General features: G+C 39.9%; 1 protein-coding gene across 1 annotated transcript in view; it reads left to right on the forward strand.

Moving 5' to 3' along the window:
• The window catches only part of mcu (mitochondrial calcium uniporter), a 184846-nt gene that overhangs the window by 134055 nt on the left and 26385 nt on the right, over positions 1 to 24406 (forward strand). The window contains exon 3 of the mRNA XM_028795210.2: positions 13090 to 13159. Within this exon, the coding sequence (XP_028651043.1) occupies positions 13090 to 13159 (70 nt within the window). The remainder of the gene's footprint in view (positions 1 to 13089; positions 13160 to 24406) is intronic.

The raw sequence follows: 24406 nt of genomic DNA on the forward strand, positions 1-24406 counted from the left end.
GACCCAACAGAATGCAGGCAGAGAGACAGAAACTTGAAACACAAATTACAAAAACTTTTTTTTTTTGCTTTTGGTCACCGGCCCCCTTTTTAAAAGCCGTGCTGACATCCTTTGACCCCAACAGCCCCAGTACCTTCAGCAGAAGACCAATCCGAGCCACAGAAGGGACTGCTGGGAGTTGCAGTTTCAAATTCTATTGGCTACTTTCACCATCCCAAGCTGCATTTTCCTCTACAGTTGCTTCCTGTTCTCTATACAGTACAGTATTGCCATGAAAAAAGCCATAAAAATTGAGGAGGATATTTGCGGTTTCTGCTAACAATTATTAGATAGGTTCTAAGGAAAAATCCGCGAATGACTGAGACAGTGAACTCTGAACTGCGACTTCGCAGGAGTCTACTGTACCACATTTCTCAATGTTATAGCGCGAGGTAGAGGCAGCCAAGTGGGTTGGGGTGGGGGTCATTTGATAGGAGATCCCTTGTAGTTTTCAGTTGGCAACATGCCTTGGTCCAGGGTGCACCGTGCTTTCGCTGTCAAAGTGTTCTTCATAAACAACGAATCTGTCATCGCTACACAATGCACCTTCCGAACACACTTCAGCATTCCTCCTAATGGTGACATCCCAAATTGGGAAAACATTTCTTCAGTGGGTGGCTAAATTTAGACAGACGGGTCCAACATTGAACAGAAAATCTCCAGGACATCCTCAGACTGTAAGAACGCCTGAAAACATCCAAGCTGTAAGAGCATCAATTTTGCAGTCTCCTAGACATGCTTCTGCCTTAGGAATTTCCAACATGTCTTTGAGGAGGATTTTGCATGAGGACCTTAATTTCCATCCATACAAAATGATGGTAGTGCAGGAACTCATTGAGAGAGACTGGGAGAGCCATAGAGAGTTGTGTGTGAACATTCTGTAAACCATTCATCGAGATGGCACATTTCCATTTGAATGGTTGTGTAAATAAGCAAAACTTTTCTCTACTGGGCTGAAACCAACCCTCGTGAACTTCATCAGAGACCTCTATACAGTGAGCATGTTACAGTTTGGTGTGCCGTTACAGAATCTGGCATTGTAAGCCTTTACTTTTTTGAAGAGAGGAGAGCAATGGTCACTGTCACTTCAAAACGTTACATTGAAATGCCAGAGAAATTTTTGTGGCCCCAGCTGGAAGAAATGAATGTGGTTGCAATAGGATGGAGCAACAGCTCATACAGTGCGTAGATCCATGCAAGTTTTGCAGGAGATGTTTCCTGGGAAGCTGATCTCCCTACACGGCGATGTCGGTGGGGCTATCTCAAGTCGAAGGTATACACACACCAACCTCAAAACCTTGAAACTCTCAAGAACGCCATTCGCCACAAAATCACTGCAATTCACCTTGAAATGGCCAAATGAGTCATGTGAGCATTCAGAAATAGTCTTGAAGTGTGTATTACTAATGATAGATATAATTTTTAAAACACAGTGGAAAAAAATCTATTTTGTATACCCTTTCTTGTGTTATAATGAAATTTATTTTATCATGTGATGTTTTTGTAGAATAAACGTTTGAAATGTGGTTTGTTTTTTTTGGCTCACCCTGTATGTGCCTGTAATCAGTGTGGACCACACAAGCAACATTATAAAAACTATCATTCTACCAGCAGTGCCTTGAACCCTGAAGGCTGGTGTTGTAGAACCGTCAGTCTTAAATTTAAGCACTGTTTCATAGTAATATATTTGTATTTATTTGAATCTGACTTCATGTGACCAAAACTAATCCCGACAATATCTGCTATCTTGGGCACCACCAACCACTCTTAGATATTATTCTTCATTATGATTTGCTCCATGGTGGTAACAATTTATCCTTTCATCTGTGCTGGCTGGATCGTTAGTCATTTTTTTTTGTTTTGCCACAAATTAATTCTGTAGCCATCTCTTTAGTGTAACATGTGAACACATTCACTAGGCAAGAATAAGTATCCAAAAGAATATTGTCCACTACCAGTACAAATTCAGTGAAAGCGTATTTGATTTAACAGTTTTTGGCATCTGCATTGATGTGGTTTTGAACCAAGAAACGTATAATATAAACCATAAATGCTAGAATTGTGAAGTATACATATTTTAATATACAGTATATGAGCTCATTTGTGGCCACTTACAAAATCAGTACCATAAAATATCTTTAAGCTTCAGGTTCAAAACTTTTTCAATAATGAGATTAGTTTTTCCTTTGAATTAAGTCTATGAAGCATTTTCTTAAACTTTTTTGGAATTTATATGTGCACCATATAATCTTTAGTGAGTTCCTTATTTTTGTGTAAGTAAATATGAAACTGATCAAACCCACTGTTTATGTGGCTTTTTGTCTGCTGACTTTTGTTTATAGATCTTTATTAATTCTGATAATTCAGCCCCATTCATCCCCCCCCCAAAATGTAATAATCATTCTGTGGCCTTTGCCCTGCCAAGTGTCTCTTTTACTGATCAGCATCATGTTTCTTTCTACTGACTTGCACAATTCCATCCTGTTAAATCTTATACTGAACAACTGATTTGTCTTTATGACTTGCTGTGTGTCTTATTTATCTGTCTGGTATAATAGCATCATTTTTTTTCTTTTACCATGTAGTTTAAGCTTGTGAGTAACTGAAGGGCACAGAAATGATATGCATGTGTTTACTATGCTTTTGTTATTATGTAATTTTATAAAAACACTTCTTTCAGTACAGGGTTTATTTAATTTTTTTCTGAAAGAAAAAGGCAGTAGGCAAATGCATCAAGTCAGCTTTGTTCAAGGGCAGGTGTACAGTTTTTACCATGTAAAAGTGAGTGGTTGATTTATTTTTACTGCACTATTCCCCTAGCAGAAAGCAGTGCTTGTTGCTATCCTCTTATCAATAATTTAAACAAAGCCTGTAAGTGCCTTTCTTTCAGCTCTTGACAAGTAGGTTGTTTTGTTGGTAACTGAAGCTGCCTCGCTATGTTTCACACACAGATTTGAGTGTTCTCAGAGTGGTGGATTGTGATCTTTTCTGTGCTTGTTTTGAAAGACCCCTCAATTTCAATGTCATGTTTCCTTCTCTTTGCCCATACAATCTTTCACTTTGACTTGTCTTGATAATGAGCTATCTGCTGTTATCTTGAATCTCTGAATCCCAATACCCCAATTTAGTAAATATTAAACATCCAAAAATATGTAGAATTAATTTATTTTAGTTAAGTTTCAGGCATGGCATAGTTATTGAAGTTGCACTGTTTAGTATAAAGTATAATTTATTTGTGTCAGCATTTATTCTTGTAAATGTGACACGGTGGCTAGGACATTGGACTTTAACCACACGGTAGGTTTCTGGTTCACTTCCTTCCTCTGCTTCACAAGACGACCCATTACCTAGTCATTCTACTTACCTTAGTCACCAACTGTGGCTTTTTAATAAAATAAGTAAAAATAAATAAGAAAAATACATTCCTAGTGTTTACTTTTGCACAATGATGCTTATTGGAATTTTTGACTCTGTAACCTATTGTTTTATCATATTACCATATACTATAGAACTAAAAGTATTTTGCCCCCTGCCCAACCATTGCTTCAGTTTGGTGTAGCACATTTTCATTTATTTTATTTTTTTTGTATCGTTGCTTAACAGACATAACATTTTGATAGGTCATAATTTCTTTTATTAGGCTAGTAAATAAAAAAAATATAAAACTGTAAAATACAATTTTGAAAACTGTTCACTCCATAGCATTTATTATCATTAAGAAGCACTTAACCAGTTGTTATCAGAATTCGAACAGTTGATTAGCACTCACCTTTGCACGTGTTACTTTTTAAACCAAATTCACATGTCTTTGTAAGGTTTTAAAAACACCTTTGCTTGGGAGAGCACCTTGCATGCAAAAGCAGTAAGAAATCAAAAAGAGGTTCCTGAGGAACCTAGTTGGGTGAAGGATATAATTGATATCTCCTATCAATTATGGAGAATCCACTGCATCCACTAAACAGTGTCATCTCCAGACAGAGGAGCAGCTTCAGCGATAGACTGCTGTCACTGCCCTGCTCCACTGACAGACTGAGAAGATCATTCCTCCCCCAAACTATGCGACTCTTCAATTCCACCCGGGGGGGTAAACGTTAACATTATACAAAGTTATTGTCTGTTTTTACCTGCATTTTTATTAGTCTTTAATATTGTTTTTTTGTATCGGTATTCTGCTGCTTTAGTATGTGAATGTCCCCTTGGGATTAATAAAGTATCTATCTATCTATCTATCTCTCGATCTCTCTATCTATCTAAAAAGTTTTCACAGGTGTTGAGAATCCAAAGTAGCACTGTCAACTCAATTATCAGGAAATTGAAATATTAAAAAACTTTACAGAATCTTCAAAAAAACAAGTAGTGTTCAAAAATTCACCTGCTAAAAAAAGTTAGTCAAAGACACAGCCAGAAAACCAAAAAAAGAAACCACCACTTAAGGGTTTTAATGCATCACAAAAGAGATGACAGAAATTGAGTCAGTCAGCAGCTGCTCAGGTTCTCCAGCCTTCTAGGCTGCATGGTGAAGAGTAATTCACATTTGAAAAATCTCACTAAAAAGTGTATGGTGGCCTCTGACTGAATGTGGAAAGGAGTTCTGTGTTCTGATGAGATAAAAAACTGAGTTATCTGGCCAGATGAAAATTAATTAATTTCCAAATACCATAGTAGTGGCAGATGTATGTTTTGTGGTTGGTTTTCATTAGCAAGCACTGGTAAGCTTATCAAAGTAGAAACTGATGGCACAAGATACGGAGACAATGCTGGAACAAAACCTTCTACGGCAACCAAAATGGGGACAACAAGACAATGATCAAAACTGTGTTTGAATGGATGTCAAAGAAAGTGAAACTTTCTGCGATCAGTCCCCAAGTAACATGCCACAGATGGAATAGTTTTTCGTAGGAAGAATGGGCAAAAGTTAAACTTAAAAAATTTGAAAAATAAAACCCTAAAGACAGTAAATGCTTTCCAAATTGGATTTTTCAGTTTTTTATTTTAGTTTTCTTATTAATAAAAATTATTTTTAATCAGAATGTAAAATAATTTTGAAACCCATGACAAAAAAACACACTCATTTAAATATGTGGCATCTTTTAAGTGTGACACAGCAGATTTTGGCTGCAGTCTTCAAGAAGTTATTTCAATAACCACAGATGTTTGGGAATTTAAGGTTTTTAGGCAGTGGGACAGTGAGGATGGAAATGGTATTCTGTGTTTCTTTAAATTACATTTTTCTCATCTGAACTTTTTTCCTTCAATAAAGGATAGCCCTGCTTTATTGGCAGCCCATGTCGCCAGAAAATCTGCTTTTATACGCAATACTTCTTCTGAGGGTAAATACATTTAGTATGCAGTTTTTGGCTTGGCAGTATTTGATTATAAACAAGTTGAATATATAGAAATAAATAATAATATTTGCAGTCTGTAGTAGAGTATATTAAACCAGTATTAACCAGATATATGCTAAGGGGCAGTCACCTGTATATATTTTATTTTTGGCAAGACTCCAGACCGTGCTCATCTCCCTAGGCTGGTAGGTTTCCCCTTTTGTTTATGATGAAAACTGACAGCTGATGCAGAAAATCTGTTTTGTGTTTACAGTCCTCTTCACTGCACTTTTAGAATTAATTCTCCACCTACATCTCTTAAACATTTCTTTGTGACATAACCTTGCTATGTAGAAGCTTGTAAAATCTTCAGTCTCTTGACTTGAATGTCTTTCTAAAAATACTGAAATATGTGACAGTGTGTACATTGCATTTAGCATTTACTACACTGAGACAGCAGATTGTAATGTCTCTACTTTGCGTGGGTGTGCAGAGCTGCTGCTGATGTGCTGAATGTGACTTTGAAAAGAATTAATTCTTGCCTAGCTTATAAGTGAATTGCATAATTCATCTATTACTTTGTCTGGGCTGAAAAGAAATAAAACAGTTAAATCACTCATTGTGTCCACTATGAATCTGCACTGTACAGAGTCAGTTGCATTGATCTTATCTTTCAGTGGAGACAAATTTTCCTTTATTAAAGCTGTCGTTGTCAACTTAGGTGGCCATTGTTGCATTTGTGTGTTGTGTTCATCCTAGCCTCAGACCATCATGAAGACAATTATGAACTACTTTTTAGATCATCCGTAGAGAATGTGGTAATGGTATAATATGTACTTACCTTGTTCATTTCTTTAGATTTCTTTCCTTTTAACTTGGTGTCTCCTTGTGTGATCCAGTAAGTTTACAAGTGGATACAATTAAAATTATTATTTAATGTCTCTACAGTCTGTCTTTTCAGAACATTTGGTATGTTTGTTCTGCATAAACACAACTAAATCAACATCTGTATAAAGCAACATCCTGGTGCAGTGTTGTGCAGAAAACCAAACCCAGCACTAGGAAAATTGAAAAAAAAAAAAGATCCTATAAACATCTCACTGAAAGGTGACAACACTACAGCTCACACTCTGTGCACCAGCGCACTCTGCTGGATGTCTGGCTTGCTCTTAGTAACTGCATGATCTTGTGATTTGCAGCTTGTCTGAACTGTTGTTAAGCTAGAGGAAACTTGACATCAGCCAGGCAAGTGTGGCCATGGCTTTCTGTTATAATGCATATTATTTCTACTCTGATTCTCTTTCTTTGTCTCAGTTGTAAAACTGTCATTTGTATTCACTTAGTGTTTGTAATAATATATTTACTGGGAGCAATCTCAATTTTGGACTGGAAATTTGTATTTTGCATGGCTGTGGCAGAGAGTGCTTCACTCTTTCCCATCTTCACATCTTAATTTGTTCTGTTCATAAAGTGTTCATGAAATTTCAGAGGCGCAGCAGCTTTGCCACTCTTCAAAACTTACACTGATAGTGACTAGAGATGTTTTAAAATATCTGCCTTGCATAATAGTGATAGTGGAAACCTAACGAGTTTCTACTCTTTTTGGTAGAACTCCTATCTAGGCAATAGGCACACGAAGACAAGACCAAATAATGCATTTCATTTCTTTTAGTTCAGCAATTAATATGCTGTATTTGACTATGTTTGTAGTTTTAACACAGAATACGTGTTAATCATTATTTCAAATAAATGTGGAATTAAGTTATAATACCTGAATCAATTATATATATAATATACATTTCCTTATTTGTTTTTTTCTATTAATTACATATATGTTCTGAGATTTAAGTAAGGGAGGCAGACGTTCAGACGTAGTGTGGCGGACGGCTGGGAATTCTTCCCGCCGGGAGAGGGCCGATACCTCCCCTGGGCCATGAGAGGGCAGCCACCTTGGTCTACATGGGGGCCACAGGATCAGAGCTTGGAAGTTCACCCCTGTTGGGGCCCATGGCCATTGCCAGTGGGTGCCCAGACGTTTATGGAACCCTGGATGGCAGTGCTTCCAGGTGCTCATGCGGCACTTCCGCCACACCAGGAGGCACACACACATCGGAAGATCGTCACAGAGCACCTGGAGCACATCCAGGGCGTTATAGATGAGGCCGCCTCCCTCCTGTAGACGAGCTGGAATCAGGGGGAAGAAGACAGAATTTGTGAGGAGGGAGTAGAGGCAAGAGAAGAGAAAGAAAGAGAAGAGAGACTATTGGGATTTGTGCACTACATTGTGGGTGCAGGTGTGTTCGGAAGAAATAAACGTGTGTTTTTGGACATTTGGTGTCTGACTGTCTGTGCCCAGGGGCTGTCTTTCCACAGTAGTTATACTCACTAATCATGACACCAGAGAGTTTGGACGTGTTCCATGTTGTTTATTACATTGAAATAGAAATTTCACTTTATTGTGTACACATGACAACAATGATCCAATAATAAGGCCTATTGTAGGTCCTAATTTCAAGCATAGCATGGTATTCCCTAACACTTAATAGCTAAACCAACATTGAATGCACCATCTCGGAATTATCTAATGCCGTCTTTTTGTTGGGGAACTGTTAAAAGGTTGTCAAAATGAAAAATGTCTGTAAAATCTAAAACAATCAAGAAAGAAGAAACTTTTTAAGTTGTCAGTACCTGATGCTGACATGACTATTGATGCTGTTTAAAATTTCTCCAGTAATGAAGACAGTGCCTTTGCTATAGGTGAGAAAATAATATTTTTCTGTTAAACAAAATGCATGATGAATTTAGAACAATATTTATAGATTTCATATCCTTTCACATTTGAATGTAGTTGGAAAGGATAGTTATTTTCAAAAGCTCCTTGTTTTATTTTTCTTTGCTGGAGTGCTGGAAGATGGGGGACTCCCAAAAACTATAAGTGGTGATGTTCTTGCTTGACAATGAACAGATTCCCTGTATGTTAACTGAATGGAGGTCTTCAAAAGGAGCCACTAATTTCACTAATTCTGAACATGTTAAGTAGGTGGTTTTCTTCAATATTATATAATTTATAATACCTATATGTATACAATTTTATTCACGTGCACCATCACTATTGGACTTTTAACTATTTGCCTTGATTTTAAGTTGCATTTGTTTCTATAATTTTGACACAAGTTATTTTATAATTCATTGTGTTTTATTTGTGGTCCGTGGCATCGGGCAAATTTTAAATAAATAATCGGGTCCTGGTCATGTGCAGGCTCCAATCAGGTGTGAGTGTGTGTGAGCGCATTCTGCTCCAGGGATGGCTGGGGTGCCTGGCTGATCACGCGCACTTGCGCTTGTGTGAATGCATGCATCAGTCAGGTGCCTTTTGCCTCAGAGGAATTAGGCAGGTCATAAGAAAAGCCTGCACGACAGATGGGAGAAGGACAGACAAGAAAAGGACAGAGAAAGATAGAGGTTAAAAGATGGAGAGAGAGCGAGAAAGATGCAGCAGGATCAGGATACGCTAGGGTACAGAGAGGAGGCAAGCATTCGGGAGGAGGGACCCAAGGAGGAGCATAAGGCAGATGCTCGGAGGCTGAAGAGGGCCACTCAGGCTGATAATTTTGTAGGGAAGCTGGAGTGGCCAGATGATAGCTCACTCGTGTAAGGCAGAGGAGTGGAGGTTCAGTGCAGCGCCCGGAAGGGGGACATGGACAACAGGGACCCAAGCCTGTGGAAGAAGGTTTGTTGGGCATCTCCCTTGCAGTAAGATCCTGTGTGGAATAAGCAGAGGAGACTTTGTTTTTAGAAAAGAGCCACCTGTGACTGAGTGTATATATGAATTGCCTCCTGTCATTGGATTTTAAACTTGTTTTTATTGATTTATTTAGTATGGATTATTAACCTTCACATTGTACCATTTTATGGTTTATTTATGTATTGACTTTGGATGCACTGCACTGTTGGCACACTGTTTGATTTTGGGGCCCTGGGGGGTGTGTACAAAGGGCAGGGACGTAATCAGTGCGAGCGTATGACACGCACTTACTGGGAATCCCCCAGTTTGCAGCACGAATGGGGTTCAACGGCTTACCCATGCCTCTCTGCGCCGGGTAGACACACGTTGATCTATTCAGTGTAGCGCGCGTGCAGTTACTTCATGCAGGAATCTGAATAACATTGAAAGAAGTGTTGTTTCCATGAAATACATTTGAAGCCGTGGCTATAGAAGGCAAATGAACAGTCAACACGGCTTACAGCTGGATTGATGCCGTGTTTTGTGTCACCCGACCATGGTACTAGCGTGGGGGGGGTGTACAAAGGGTAGGGACCTAATCAGTTGTCAGCGTATGAACAGCATTTCCTGGTAATTCCTCGTTCGTGGGGAACAAATGCAAGCCCCGGTTGATCCATTCAGTGTAGCGGGTGTGCAGCCTGTGTGCACATACGGACAGCGTCAAAAGATGTCACCAGAAGGTTATCACGTGCGTATTTGATAGGCATGAGAACCTCGTAATGCCCATGATCCAAAGGACCACTAAAGAGCAGGGATATGGAGAGACGCTGGGCCGGATTGTAAACTCGAGGTGAGGCATGAGGACGTTCTTGGAAGTAAATGCTGATAGTAGCTGGAAGGATTTGGGACATCGCCATAATTTCTGCTTCGCCACCATAGATTCCGGACGTAGTCATGTAGTCAGCGTATTGTTGAGCAGACTGTATAACAATGCCTCTGTGACTAACAACAACGGACACCGCGTCACCGAAGTTATCCCAATGTTGGCAAACAAAGCCAACAGCCATGTTGCAAAGTTTGAGAGCAACAGTCTCGTCAATGACATTTTTCCAAAAAAATCCGACTTATAGAAACAAAGTTACCTGATGCAGGAATTTCTATAACATTGAAAGAAGTGTTGTTTCCATGAAATACATTTGAAGCGGTAGCCATGGAGGGCAAAAGAACAGTCAATGTGGCTCACAGCTGGATTTGTACAGCAGCACAGACCAAAGCGAGTATCTGTTTGATGAGCTGTTCATTTGGCGGGCAGTGGTCTGAGGTGCGTTCATGATCACGTGGGAGGAGGGGGTAGAGTTTCTGGGCGGGGCTTCGTTGTTCCTTTCCCATGGTTTTCGATGGTGGACGCGGTCGGGTGTCGAAACCGAAAAGAATAATGAAAAGTCAACGTGGCTCAGAGGTGCATGTGGACTCCTAGCACAGACGAAAGGGACTAACTGGGTAGTTGGTGAGTTTTTGCGTCCGGGCACATGAGCAGGCAGTGTGAATGCCTAGAGAGCGAGGGTAGACGCGGGCTGGGGAAAAAAAAAGTGTTGGTGGGTGGGGAAACGTCTTCCGTGTTCCTGCAGGACCATCTGAGAAGACGCATGTTTGTCGCGGATGTGAATTGCTGTATGTAGCGTGTAAAACAGTTTGCTATGGTGCACGCGGCCGTGCGTCGTAACCGAAAAGTCAGCGTGGCTCAGAGGTGCATGTGTACTGTAGCCCAGACGAACAGAAATAACAGCGTTTTTTCCCAGTCGTCGCGTCCGAGTTGGTGGGCATGGCTCTGCGAGTTGTCATCGTATCCAATGGTCTTAGAGTTGGTGGGTGTGGTTCTTCCTGCGTGTGCCATGGGCGCCTTACTTGTCGGCAGCATAGTGAATCCACGCCCCTTCCGGTGTGCTTTCCATGGGTGGCTACTTGTCGGCGGCTTAGGACTATTTACTATCTATATATATAATTCACTATCACAGATTCAATTAAATTAATCCATGTAGGGGTTTCCTCACCTGCATACAAAAAAAGGTTTAATTAACGTATTGCAAGTAAACACCAATAAAAGATAATCTAAAAAACATGACAGTTAAGGAACTTTTTACAAGTCTTTTACTTATAAAGTAGTAGGCCTTCCCAAACTAAATGACTGGTCAATACACCATAGCAATTTAGTTTTCTCCTGTCGTGTTGTTATATCACTTGAAACAGCGGTTGTCATGCACTGATAAATCATGTCTTAGTTCATGAGCTTCCCTGATCTTTGTGAAGTTGTGTGCTATTTGCAGAGATTGCTTGCAGGAGAAAAACAAGCACAAACATGAATTTAGAATGAGAGGTAATTCTATGCGTACCTGGACAGGAGAGGTGTGTGCTTGCTATGTGGCAAGAATGTTCTCACGTGTTTTGAAAAAAGTATTGTAAACAGTGCTCAGTTTTTGCCTGATGTAAAACTATAACATTTTAGGATCTTTTATTTTAAAGATTAAAATGTGCTTGCACATGCATGTAATTTCATATGACTGCTTAATGGGATTGACAATCAATTTTTAAGAATATTTTAATGTAATAGTAGATGGAAGAAACAAAATACATGTGAAACATAAATAAATCTTAATCAGGCCAATGTTCAGGGGTGCATTTCCCTGAAAGCTTCATAATGCTATGCACTTTGTTATCCCATGCTTAAGATTTTTCATGAATTAGCAAATATTTCCCAAAACCCTTCCTAACTAAAGTAATTCTTAATTTAGTTTGGAAATTAACAAGTGGAGCAACCCCCTCATTATTTTTTAACATTGTTCATTATTTGACTTTTTTCTCTAGAGACAAGGTTGTCCTAAGCAAATCACAAAAAATATTGACACTCTTACTTGGACAATGCAATAACAACAGTAAAAATAATAACAATTATAGTAAAAAACAAGAGGTTGATGTTGCAATATATTTATAAAATTATAACATAGACTATAGATTAGTGCAAAAGGGGCTCTTTGTAGCTTTATCACCTGTACAGATCAAGGCATTACATTTAAATATGATGGAATTTACCTTTTTATAAAGTGTGCTAGGGGTTAAATTATCTTTATACACAGAATTCCCATTATTCCTACTAATTACTTATTTTAAATCAAATAAATACAGTTTGTTGTGAAAATTTTTTCCAATGACCATCTACAATAGCCAAGATCAGCCAGTAGGAAAAGTAAGAATCGATCTACTGCAGCAATGTTTTACTTACCACCAATTGTGTCTAGCATATTTCAGAGTAAGGAGCTCCAGTGAACTAATAATAGCCTCTGGTAAAAAGAAAAGAAAAAAAAATAACAATAGTAGCAAATATTGCATGCAGAAAAGTGTTCAATTACAGTTTTACTTCTGATACTGTACATCAAATTAGCCAAGTGCACTATAACTGAGGCCTATTGTCATAGGAAACATAATGGGCAAAGCCAGGTAGCACAGCTAGTACACTATATACTGTAATACTGAGGGTAATCTTTTCAGTTGAAATGTCAGAATATTAATATTCTTATCCTGGGTATTTTTAATCTGTTGTAGATAATTGTTGCCATTGAAATATACTATAAAAACAATAAATAGTCTTGTGCGGTGTTTCTGAACATATTTTGTTTTATAACATATTAAAAAGTATAACATTGTTTTGTTGCTTCCTTTAAAGTTTAATGGCTGCAGGTTTTTACTGAGTTAAATATACTCTTAGTGGTTCATATTACCAATGAGTAAAAAAAGGATAAACATATTTAATCGTATTAGTTACAAATATTTCTCAGTCTATTAAGGCCAAGAATCCAAAAGACTTTAAAGAACTGGTCTTGTCTGCATTCTTGTGATTATGTAACTAAAATGATGGCATTGGAGCTTGTAAGCTGTATTTCCCAAAGGGGTGCAATGCTTCTTGTTCGCTTGGATTTGATATCAAACTGCTTCTCTTTTCGTCCCCAGGTGTGGCAGAATGGACCCATCTTTCAGAGTCAGAGACGACTGTGCTCTTCTGAAGTAACACCCTCCAGTGGTAAGTTGGAAAACATCTGGAAGGTTGATTATGCAGCAGTTAAAGATGTGAATCAAGATGACATTGTCAGAGTAAATAAAATATGTCTGCTGTGGGTATATTACAATCTGACCAATTTTACATCAGCTATTTATAAACAGAGGGCTACCATCAAAAGAATGTCCACTGATCATTCAGATGTATCTGTCTTTTTTTGGGAATTCGTATATGTTGTAAATACATGAAGCATTCCTGTTCTTCTCACAATTGGCAATGTGTCACAGTAGTTACCTGGGCCATGACAGCAATGATAGTCCTGTGGCTCACTTTAAGTTCTATTAAAATCCCCTCTGACTATTAAAGGAATCCCCCATTGTGTTTTTTTTTCCTATAACAAGAGTTCTACAATGATCTGTAGTTTCATGAGAGACTGCTGCAGCACTCTGCCTGCTTGATTGAAATTTCAACCACGTCTCACACACACAAACCAATTTGTTGGTCTTTCTAATTTCTCTGCACATGAATCAGTATGTGTGTATTTCCAGAGACTGTTATGTACTGTACATTTATTCTGATTATATATATTTTTAATAACAATACAAGCAGGTCTGAAACCTCTTCTCCCTAGCACTTTAGTTATTGCAGAAATACATATATGTTTTAAGTCAGTCACAGGTTCTCTTGATCCCAATCTCCATTCCCTTGATGTTATGAAGTATTCGCTTAGTTAAAAGACAATGCAACTTTATAAATCAGCTGCTTTTTAGGTGTGTGGAAATGTATATATAATGTGATACATGTTTGCTTAACCAGTAACAGTGGCCAACATTGCTGAATTCCCTTTAAAGATGACACATGGTAAGGTTTCTGTTCTTGATCCTGAAAACATTTTTAATAATGTTGCTCTCAAACTTGCAGTACAACTTTTTTTTTCTCTCCCAAATTCTTAGACTTACAGCTCACAGATAAGACATTCAGTTTATTCTATCACATTTTTCACAATGGTGTAGCTGTCCTTGGTAATGTAATCAACTGTATTCTGCTGTAGTCTAGTTTCTTTCACAGTCTAAGTTCTGAATTACTTGCATGATCAGGTTGACCTATAGTATTGATCGGAGAATTGTCTTAATCCTTTTGGGGAAAGAGGATTGCAGTGCAGTGACAGCATCCTGTCTAATTCTAAAATGAGTGCTGAAAATAGATGCCCTTTATCATTTAAAAATATGTTATATAAATATGTGCTGTTACTGCTTTGTACAAAATACACTTTGTAAAATACTGAATATGCTAGGACCAAAAAGAACACTTGGAAGGTTAGCAAAGCTTTATAATGCTAATGACCTAATGTAAGACAGTGGAAGGGTTCAGATTCTCTTACTCACATTGAAATAGAATCCGAAATTTAAATTTTTTTAAAGAATTAAACAAAGTAATTTTAGCTACCCATGAAGTGAATTTTCTACTAAAAAAACCAAGTATAATATTGCATACTAGTGGAACAGTGGACCTCTGGTCTTCAAGTAAAAGTGATTTTAAAACTAAATCAGAGGGCATGCAATGTGAAATTTTAAAGCCAAAGAAATGTATAGAAAAAATTAAAAGAGCAACAGTGAAACCTAAACGGGAGGAAAGGAAAACCAGATAGAAAGGCTTACAAGAATTCTTTGTAGACTAGATTAGTACTATAAAATGTTCACTCACTTTGCTTTGAAGAGAAGTGTGTCAAATCGTGACTTTTATGCCCTCAAATATAGAGACTCATGAAAAACAACGATTAGTTGTCAATGAGAGAAAACTGGCAATTCTTGGAACAGGTCACGTTTGTCGAAGATTTGTCCTTGGACTTTATTGATGGCCATTGCAAAGGTTGGTCGAATGGAAAGTTGTCTGCAATGGATTTTAAGATGTCTTCCGTGTAGAGTTTCATGCAAAGAAAAAAAAAAAAAAACTTTTGTTCAATGAAAGATCTTGTGATGACCTCCACCTAAATCATGGTTTATAGGAGATGTTCGACCACACTTCTGTTGCCACTGACAATGCCTTTTTTTGACTTTGAGGTTCCTAAGAACCATGATGACAGTACTGATGTGTCAGCGATGTTGGACGGTGTGCACTGGTGGTTTTGCTTCTCAGTGCTATGTGGGGGCATATATGTTGTGTCAATGGCTTAAAACGCTGCCGCTCTGGATCATACATGTAATTCAGGGATCGTGTTTGTGTCAGACCGGTGGTGTATTCAGTCTGTGGTACTTATTGTGACAAGTATGTCTGAAGTAACACTCCAGGGCACGCGGCCATGCATATCTTGTGAGGACCAGCGCACTACCGCATCCGTGCTAACCATGCGAAGGACATAGACCAGCAGTGTGATCAGTAAGCCATACTAGTTTTGAGTAGCACAGCAGCATTCAAGGCCATGCATACCCTGTAAGGTCAGGCCAGCCCCTGCATTTGTGCCCGCCATGAAATGTACTTCTGAAGTAGCATTGCACATGTACTTTGTGAGCATGCCTGTGTTAATCAAACACAGGAAGCTCTGCAGTCTACTTGTGACTTTACGCTGTAGGAAGATAAGTAAATAAATCAAGGTAAATAACATTCAATCTGGCTTTTATATATACATTGTTTTTTATATAAAGACCATCATAAAACATAATCACAAACAGAACTTTATGCAATACTTTAGCGAGCTTGGTATGCCCTGTTGTTCCGTTGAAGGGACATGCATGTGTCAGATTCACTGACAAGATGATGCCCGACCTGTTGCTGCATCCAAACGGTGCCATCTTCGCCTATACAGTATGCCTCGTGCAGCTGCATTGTTCTTATGTGTTACTGGACGTTTCTTGCAGGGAGGGGTTCTCTTCTCTTTCTCCGATGTAGAACCCTCATCCACATCTGAGTTCACCTCTGTTATAGCACATCTTTATTTGAAAACTAGGAATGTCAAATCAGGGGGAACGTGATTGAGAGAATAAAACTGGGAGAAAAAAAAAAAAAAAACGCTAACTTTTACAAGTATCATAAATTTACACCGGCTGTTACAGATTCGAATCAAATGTATGTTTTTACTATACAATAGTAATAAAAATAGCAGCTCACTACTCAAAATGGTAACTACTGGAGAACCTGGGAATCAAACCCACAACCTCTTGATTACAAGACAGCGGTTCCTACTGCTGCACCAACCAAGTGGACATATCTATTTCGTAGTCTAAGCCAACTTCTTTTTCTTCGGTTATATTTTTGAATAAAAGTGCACTTATTTTTTTATACTTGTACCTTTTGTGAAAGTGTGTATTTGAAATTTGGACTTATTATACACTTCATTAAAAAGAGTGCTTATAGCGATCGGGTTGTAATGCTATTAGCGTGAACTCCTGCAATGTTACTGTCTTGGTTGGCTTTTAAATAAAGTTCGGATTTGTTCAAATGTTCCTTTTTTCCCCCATGCTTAAAACTCGTTTAAAAAAAGTCTTTATACAGCGATTGGATTGTAAGTCTATAGCGCGAACTGCTGCAATGTTTCAGAGAGAAAGGGGGCTCACGTGCTGCTGAGAGAGAGAGGGCTCATGTGCTGCTGAGAGAGAGAGGGCTCGCGTGCTGCTGAGAGAGAGAGGGCTCGCGTGCTGCTGAGAGAGAGAGGGCTCGCGTGCTGCTGAGAGAGAGAGGGCTCGCGTGCTGCTGAGAGAGAGAGGGCTCGCGTGCTGCTGAGAGAGAGAGGGCTCGCGTGCTGCTGAGAGAGAGAGGGCTCGCATGCTGCTGAGAGAGAGAGGGCTCGCGTGCTGCTGAGAGAGAGAGGGCTCGCGTGCTGCTGAGAGAGAGAGGGCTCGCGTGCTGCTGAGAGAGAGAGGGCTCGCGTGCTGCTGAGAGAGAGAGGGCTCGCGTGCTGCTGAGAGAGAGAGGGCTCGCGTGCTGCTGAGAGAGAGAGGGCTCGCGTGCTGCTGAGAGAGTGAGGGCTCACGTGCTGCTGAGAGAGAGAGGGCTCGCGTGCTGCTGAGAGAGAGAGAGGGCTCGCGTGCTGCAGAGAGAGAGAGGGCGCGCGTGCTGCAGAGAGAGAGAGGGCTCGCGTGCTGCAGAGAGAGAGAGGGCTCGCGTGCTGCAGAGAGAGAGAGGGCTCGCGTGCTGCAGAGAGAGAGAGGGCTCGCGTGCTGCAGAGAGAGAGAGGGCTCGCGTGCTGCTGAGGGAGAGGGCTCGCGTGCTGCTGAGGGAGAGGGCTCGCGTGCTGCTGAGGGAGAGGGCTCGCGTGCTGCTGAGGGAGAGAGCTCGCGTGCTGCTGAGAGAGAGAGGGCTCGCGTACTGCTGACAGAGAGTGAAAGAGAGAGAGGGGGCTCGAGTGCTGCTGAGAGGAAGCGAGAGAGAGGGCTCGTGTGCTGCTGAAAGAGAGAGAGGGGGCTCGCGTGCTGCTGAGAGAGGGCTCGCGTGCTGCTGAGAGAGAGAGAGGGCTCGCGTGCTGCTGAGAGAGAGAGAGGGCTCGCGTGCTGCTGAGAGAGAGAGAGAGGGCGCGCGTGCTGCTGAGAGAGAGAGAGGGGGCGCGCGTGCTGCTGAGAGAGAGAGAGGGCTCGCGTGCTGCTGAGAGAGAGAGAGGGCTCGCGTGCTGCTGAGAGAGAGAGAGGGCTCGCGTGCTGCTGAGAGAGAGAGAGGGCTCGCGTGCTGCTGAGAGAGAGAGAGGGCTCGCGTGCTGCTGAGAGAGAGAGAGAGGGCTCGCGTGCTGCTGAGAGAGAGAGAGAGGGCGCGCGTGCTGGGGAGAGAGAGAGAGAGGGCTCGCGTGCTGCTGAGAGAGAGAGAGGGGGCTCGCGTGCTGCTGAGAGAGAGAGAGGGCTCGCGTGCTGCTGAGAGAGAGAGAGGGCTCGCGTGCTGCTGAGAGAGAGAGAGGGCTCGCGTGCTGCTGAGAGAGAGAGAGGGCTCGCGTGCTGCTGAGAGAGAGAGAGGGCTCGCGTGCTGCTGAGAGAGAGAGAGAGGGCTCGCGTGCTGCTGAGAGAGAGAGAGAGGGCTCGCGTGCTGCTGAGAGAGAGAGAGAGGGCTCGCGTGCTGCTGAGAGAGAGAGAGAGGGCTCGCGTGCTGCTGAGAGAGAGAGAGAGGGCTCGCGTGCTGCTGAGAGAGAGAGAGAGGGCTCGCGTGCTGCTGAGAGAGAGAGAGAGGGCTCGCGTGCTGCTGAGAGAGAGAGAGAGAGGGCTCGCGTGCTGTCTGAGAGAGAGAGAGAGGGCTCGCGTGCTGTCTGAGAGAGAGAGAGAGGGCTCGCGTGCTGTCTGAGAGAGAGCGAGAGAGAGGGCTCGCGTGCTGCTGAGAGAAAGCGAGCGAGAGAGAGAGAGAGGGCTTGCGTGCTGCTGAGAGAAAAAGGGCTCACGTGCTGCTGAGAGGGGGGGGGCTCGCGTGCTGCTGAGAGGGGGGGGGGGGGGGGGGGGGGGGCTCGCGTGCTGCTGAGAGAGAGCGAGCCTGTGCATGCAACTGAGCAGGGAGCCTGGGTGTTTGTGTCAGTGTTATTCAATGTTTTACATTAGTTTACTATTACACTGTGCATTCTATGGTGTAATTAATTATATTTGTGCTTAAAAATCTTTAAAAAAAATATGTTTACGGTCTGGAATGGATTAATTGTATTTACATACAATCCTATGGGGGAAATTGCTTCGGTTCACGACCAAATTGGTTTACGACCAGAGGTTTGGAACGAATTATGGTCTTGAACCGAGGTTCCACTGTATTACTAAAACATGAAAAATGTTTGTTTTAGTTATGTGTTCAACAATTCCCGCCTCACATTTCCTGTCATCCTACATTTACATAGATTGTTGTAGACGCGGAACACACATGAAATGTGTGTATTCCAAATGACAATATATTATTTACCCTCTACAATTCCAGGCACCTCACACCCAGATAAACAGACTTGAGCTCTTCTTTGCAACTTGAGCTGTGTCGGTGGAGGGGGGTTGGATGAGATAGCAGGTTGCTTGCTGCTTGTGCTGATCGACACATTTTCAACACAAAAGACGCTAAAGGATAGATGCGAAGGAATTTAAGGTGGCCCAGAATTAGGAGTTTTTTTGTAGGCTTCAGGGATTCTAGTGTTAACCGATGTAGTTGCTACATTCATTTTTCACATTTCGGATGTACATATATAAAAGGCAATTTGCAGCAGGGTCTGGTTTTCCTAACATAACCAGAGCAATTTACTAAACTGATATTGCAATAAGGGAAGTTAGTGAGAGTGAAGCTGCTTTTGTTAACTTTAAGCAGTGACATTCCATTAACACACAAGTTGTCTGCAATTTTAACAGTGGAGCAAAGCACTTTTGAATGCAGATATTATCATGTCGCTTCATTGGGGACCAAGTTTGTCAATTGTATATTGTTGGTTAGTGGCATTTGATGCTTCACATGTACCCCACTTTCTTTTATTGACATTTAAGCTGTTCAAATACAGTGAATAACCTAAAATCTGCCAGAGACTTCAAAAAAAAAAAAAAAAAAAAAAGGTTACCAGAAACTGAAAAATGTATTTTAAAAAATCATGAGAGCAATGGAACCCTAGTGCCTAAAGAGTGTTGCTCTTGAATGAACTGTGCAGAATAAAACAGGTTTACAGGTAAAAAATAATTGCAGACTCAATTCTTAAGTCATTAAACATTTAACTGACTACAAAAAACAAACATCCTTGCTTTAAATGTTACAGTTCACAGACTAATACTGTTTACTGTTTCCACAATTTAGAAATTAAATTGCTACCTCTCAAAATTCTTCACCTTGACATGCATGTTAGTCCTTGAAGTGTGTGACTAAATTGGTTGTGTTATCCCCTTTAGTTGGTGTTTTGCATTAGTAAGTCTAGCATACAGGCTTGCTTGCATGTATCTTGTGGTTTTGTGTGTATATTTGGCACAAAGCTAAAATATTTTCAAACGCCACTCTGGCTGCCCACTTTGTCAATTCAGTGTGATGGTGAAGGCTCTGAACCTGATGATATTACAATCTTATTAACACCAGTGAGTGGGTGTAAACGTGGCTACAGCTCTATCCATGCTCATTGGTAGCCTAAAAGGCTTAATTGTCAAAAAGCCAGAGTGAACTGGAAGTGCATTTGTAATGTTGGCTGTAGAAGCGATACCATTAAAAATGAGTATTGAAACAGTTTTAAGAATGTAACAATCAGTACTTCTCTATAATTTGATACTTTTGACAACCTGATGTCCTAGGCTTATATTCCAAGCCTGCTGGTTGTTTGTGTGAAATCTGACACATTCTTCCCATGTTCATCTACATTTTAACTTCACATCCCAAAGAGGTGCATGTTTTTTTTTTTTAATTCCTGATTCTGAATTGGCCCAGTTCCACTGGGGGTGTGAGTTGACCCCGTCCTGGACTAGCACCCAGTAAATGTTAGATGCTGCCTTGAGCTGATGAGGCCTGGATAACCTCCAACTACAGATTAAGTTGCTTCCAGAAGGTTATAATGTATCAACTCTATCAGCCCATTTAAATTTTTTTTTTTATCCTCAAGCACAAAACTGTTTGGCACTCTTCCACTTGGCCAAATAGTACAGTCTTACAGCATTTAGGTAAATGGCTTTCCATTCATCTTTTTGCTTTATTTTGTTTTCTTTTAATAAAAACTCTCATTGCCCTAAGCATAACTGGCTAATGCTGCTAAAAGAAGAATTTTAACCTTCATTAACCATTATATTAACCATTAAAGAGGAATTTAATGAAAACAACAACTGCCAGATCATTGCAGTTATGTTTTTTTTTAATAAACATCTGTGAAATTTCAACAATTAAAATATATAAAATAACAGCCTTTAATAATTCTTCAGAATTTGGATATGTAGCTAATTATCCAAATTTTAAAAAATTATTTATTCAGATATTACAACAAATATCTAAGAAGTGCTCTATGTATATGTAAACAGGTTAATCCATTTCAGGGTTATTGGTTGCCAGAGCCTGTTCCAGAAGCACTGGGAATGAGACTTAGAATGAGTTCTTACTGTCAATGACAGATATTTCAAATATACATTCTAGTCACTACATCAGTTAGCAAAATAAACTACACAGACACCATACTAACTGTACACAAGTAGGTCATTTCTCTGTTATGTAGCTATTGCCATTTTACTGTTTTCAAGATACCAGTAACAATACATTTTTGCTCTCACTAATACTTTTACTCTCATTTTACTATATTGTTTATCATATTATTATTCTTACCTAGATATATGAATGTACAACAGATTCATTTGGCTTAGGCAGAGTTTATCACATCTAGCGTGGAAAAAAATTTGCTCCAGGCATATATAAACAATATCTTTACTCCACAGATAGAAATAAATAATATAAATTCCCATAATTTGATCACATGCCTAGGATACTGACAGATAAGAATATGAAATTCTGATACATTGCACTGTATCATTTAGAGTTCATCATGGTCCAGCCCCAGCTTTATGGGAATTAAGTCTTAGAAATCTATATATATTTGGCATAATGGCAAAATTTGAAATCCTGTCTGGCAAGACAGAGTGGGCCTTCTCTCTAACCTTGTAATGGCTGACCCCTTACCCAGCTGGCAGCTACACTACCAAGACCTGTGGCCTGGATGAATTACTGAGGTGAACCTACATATACCAAGCCGTACCTCTAACAAATAACGTTTTCCCCTCAATTGATGGGTAAACACAAGCACACAAAAGCAGATATGAAAAATTGGTATATAAATATATTAAAAGAAAAACAATACTGCAAATTCCCCACGTAGAAAAAAAAAAAAATATATATATATATATATATATATATATATATATATATATATATATATATATATATATCCCTCCGCCAAAGCAGCAATGTGAAAACCCCATATATACAATAACAAAGCCTCCCTAGCCCCTGTAACGTATAACAAACACAAATAACAATAATGAATGAATACTGAAATGACAATGAACGTGAACTTGAGTCTGGGTATATTATTGTCCTGAATACAGAGGACTGATCAAGAAAAAATGGATGCGTTTGAATCTCCCGAATAAATGGAACAATCTCAACGTGTTTCCTAGGCGTATGGTGGATAATGAAGTCCAGCCCCGGGGTTTCTGGTGATGATTGAGCTGTCGTGAATCCGGCGGAATGAGAAACAAACAGGGTACAAGGCGCGATGTGAAAAATAGCAGGAAATGATGGTCTGTTGTCGTTAAATGAAATCTCCATCTTTCTCCTTCCTCCTCCCTCTTCCTCTTTCCCTCCTGATCGTTTAAATAGTAATGAGCCGGATGTAACTGAATGTGAACAGGTGCTTTCCATCCTGGGGCTGCGGTCTCTCTCCCTCATCTGTCCCCTCTGCACTTACGGGGACAACATTCACTGACGTACACAAAATGAACAGTAAACAGGACGATGGAAACAACATGCACTCAGCACATACATCGAATACAGTATTCTTATGTAGCCCCGCTACAACCTGTTTGTGATAAAGTTCAGTGAGGGAGGGCTATTGCCTGTCAATAATTTTACTGTAATTTTTTAAAGTGTTATTGAGAGCATTTTTGTCTCTTAATTCCAAGATTCCCAAACCAACGTATGAAAGCTAATGTAAAAACAGATTCAATAAACCCATTATCATTTACAATAAATAATTAATTTCTCTTAGAAAGAACTGATGTACAACCTGTTGTCAATAATATTCCTTGAAAATGTATACTGCTCATATTGCTCAGCTATTAACACAGTTTACTCTTTTACTGTGGGAGAAGAGGGGTGGGGTGGGATCTAAAATCCACACCTATATCCTTAGTTTTAATGTTGTCTAGTTATAAAAAGCAAATCTTCTAATCTTTTAATTTTTCACCAAATCATCCTCCGTAGTTTCATGTCTCTCCTGCTTAAAAGAATAACAATGCTCATGTCATATGCAGATTTTAGAGTGTGTTGCATATTTTATGGACTCCAGTAATCATTTTCTGTATGTGTAAGAAAAAAGAAAAATGAGAAAAATTAACAGCTCTTGAGAAAGGGAGTGCATCAGTCCAGAAGCTCTTCACTCTATAAAGAATGTTCTCATAGTTACGAATGAAGAATCCAAACATTATCAATAACTTTCTCAACCAAAATGTGTGGCTAGAATATATTCAAAGCAGAGGTAAAATCAATAAATAGCAATCTGGTGTGAGTTTTGTCACCTTCCAAGTACTTACACAGCATATGATGAAGTGTAGATATAGCATGTTCCATTCCAGTTTTTATGCTGTAATTGTAAGGGACTAAATATGCCTGCGTTTTGTGTAGCAGCTCCTTGTTAATCAGCTTCTCAAGTGATTTCATGCTAAGAGAGGTTAAAGGAACAGTCATTTCAACAACAGTAGCCTATTTTCAGAGCTTGAGAGCATGATGTAAATCCAGAGACATTTAAAAAGGGAAATCGGTTAGTTTAAGATATGCCTCAAGAACTAAAATAAATAAATCCTAGGATTGACAAAAGTTAACAGAAAATAATTAATTACACAGGATTGATTCCAATGGTTGTCACAGTTGTCAGTGCTGCTACCTTACAACTTCAAGAAGCTGGATTCAAATCCTTGCCCAGTAATTGTGCAGAGATTGTATTTACTTCCAGTGTCTGTATGGATTCTCTGGTTTTCCTACCTGTGTGTGTGTGTGTGTGTGTGTGTGTGTGTAGTAGACTAGCAACTTCTCAGTTTGATCCCTGCTTTGTGCCCTGCTGCTAGCATGGACTTTAGCTCCCTGCAATCGTGAGTTAGATCAGAAGGGTGGATTGGTATCCTTCATCGATATTTTGGAAGTAATGTGGATGCAGGTGTTTGTTTATGTTCATCTGCCTATTAAAATAGTTTTGACTGCATTATAGTGTTAAAAGTGTACATAAGATGATTCCATGTAGAGGTGGCATCATCAGAAGTTATAAAAAGTTTATCCTTTTGATGATTTACCTTAATCTCATATTGAAAAAAGAGAGAAATCCAACCTTTAACTGAAGCATTTTTGACATGTTTAAGTAAATCAGATTGTTTAGGAACTTTACAGAAGTAATCTGTGATTTCTTGTTTCACTACGGTATACATATGAACAGCATTCAAAGGTCAAATGAAATGAAAATTGAGCTTTATGGCAACAAACACTCGAGGTGTGTTTCTCATAAAAAGAAAGATAACCATACAAAAAAGAACCTGATCCCCTCTTTCTAGTATGGTGGATGTTCTGTGATGTTATGGGGCTGTTTTTCCACCAAAGAACCAAGGAACCTTGTTAGGATAC

Source organism: Erpetoichthys calabaricus, chromosome 2, assembly GCF_900747795.2.
Source record: "Erpetoichthys calabaricus chromosome 2, fErpCal1.3, whole genome shotgun sequence".
In the NCBI taxonomy this organism is placed as follows: Eukaryota; Metazoa; Chordata; class Cladistia; order Polypteriformes; family Polypteridae; genus Erpetoichthys; species Erpetoichthys calabaricus.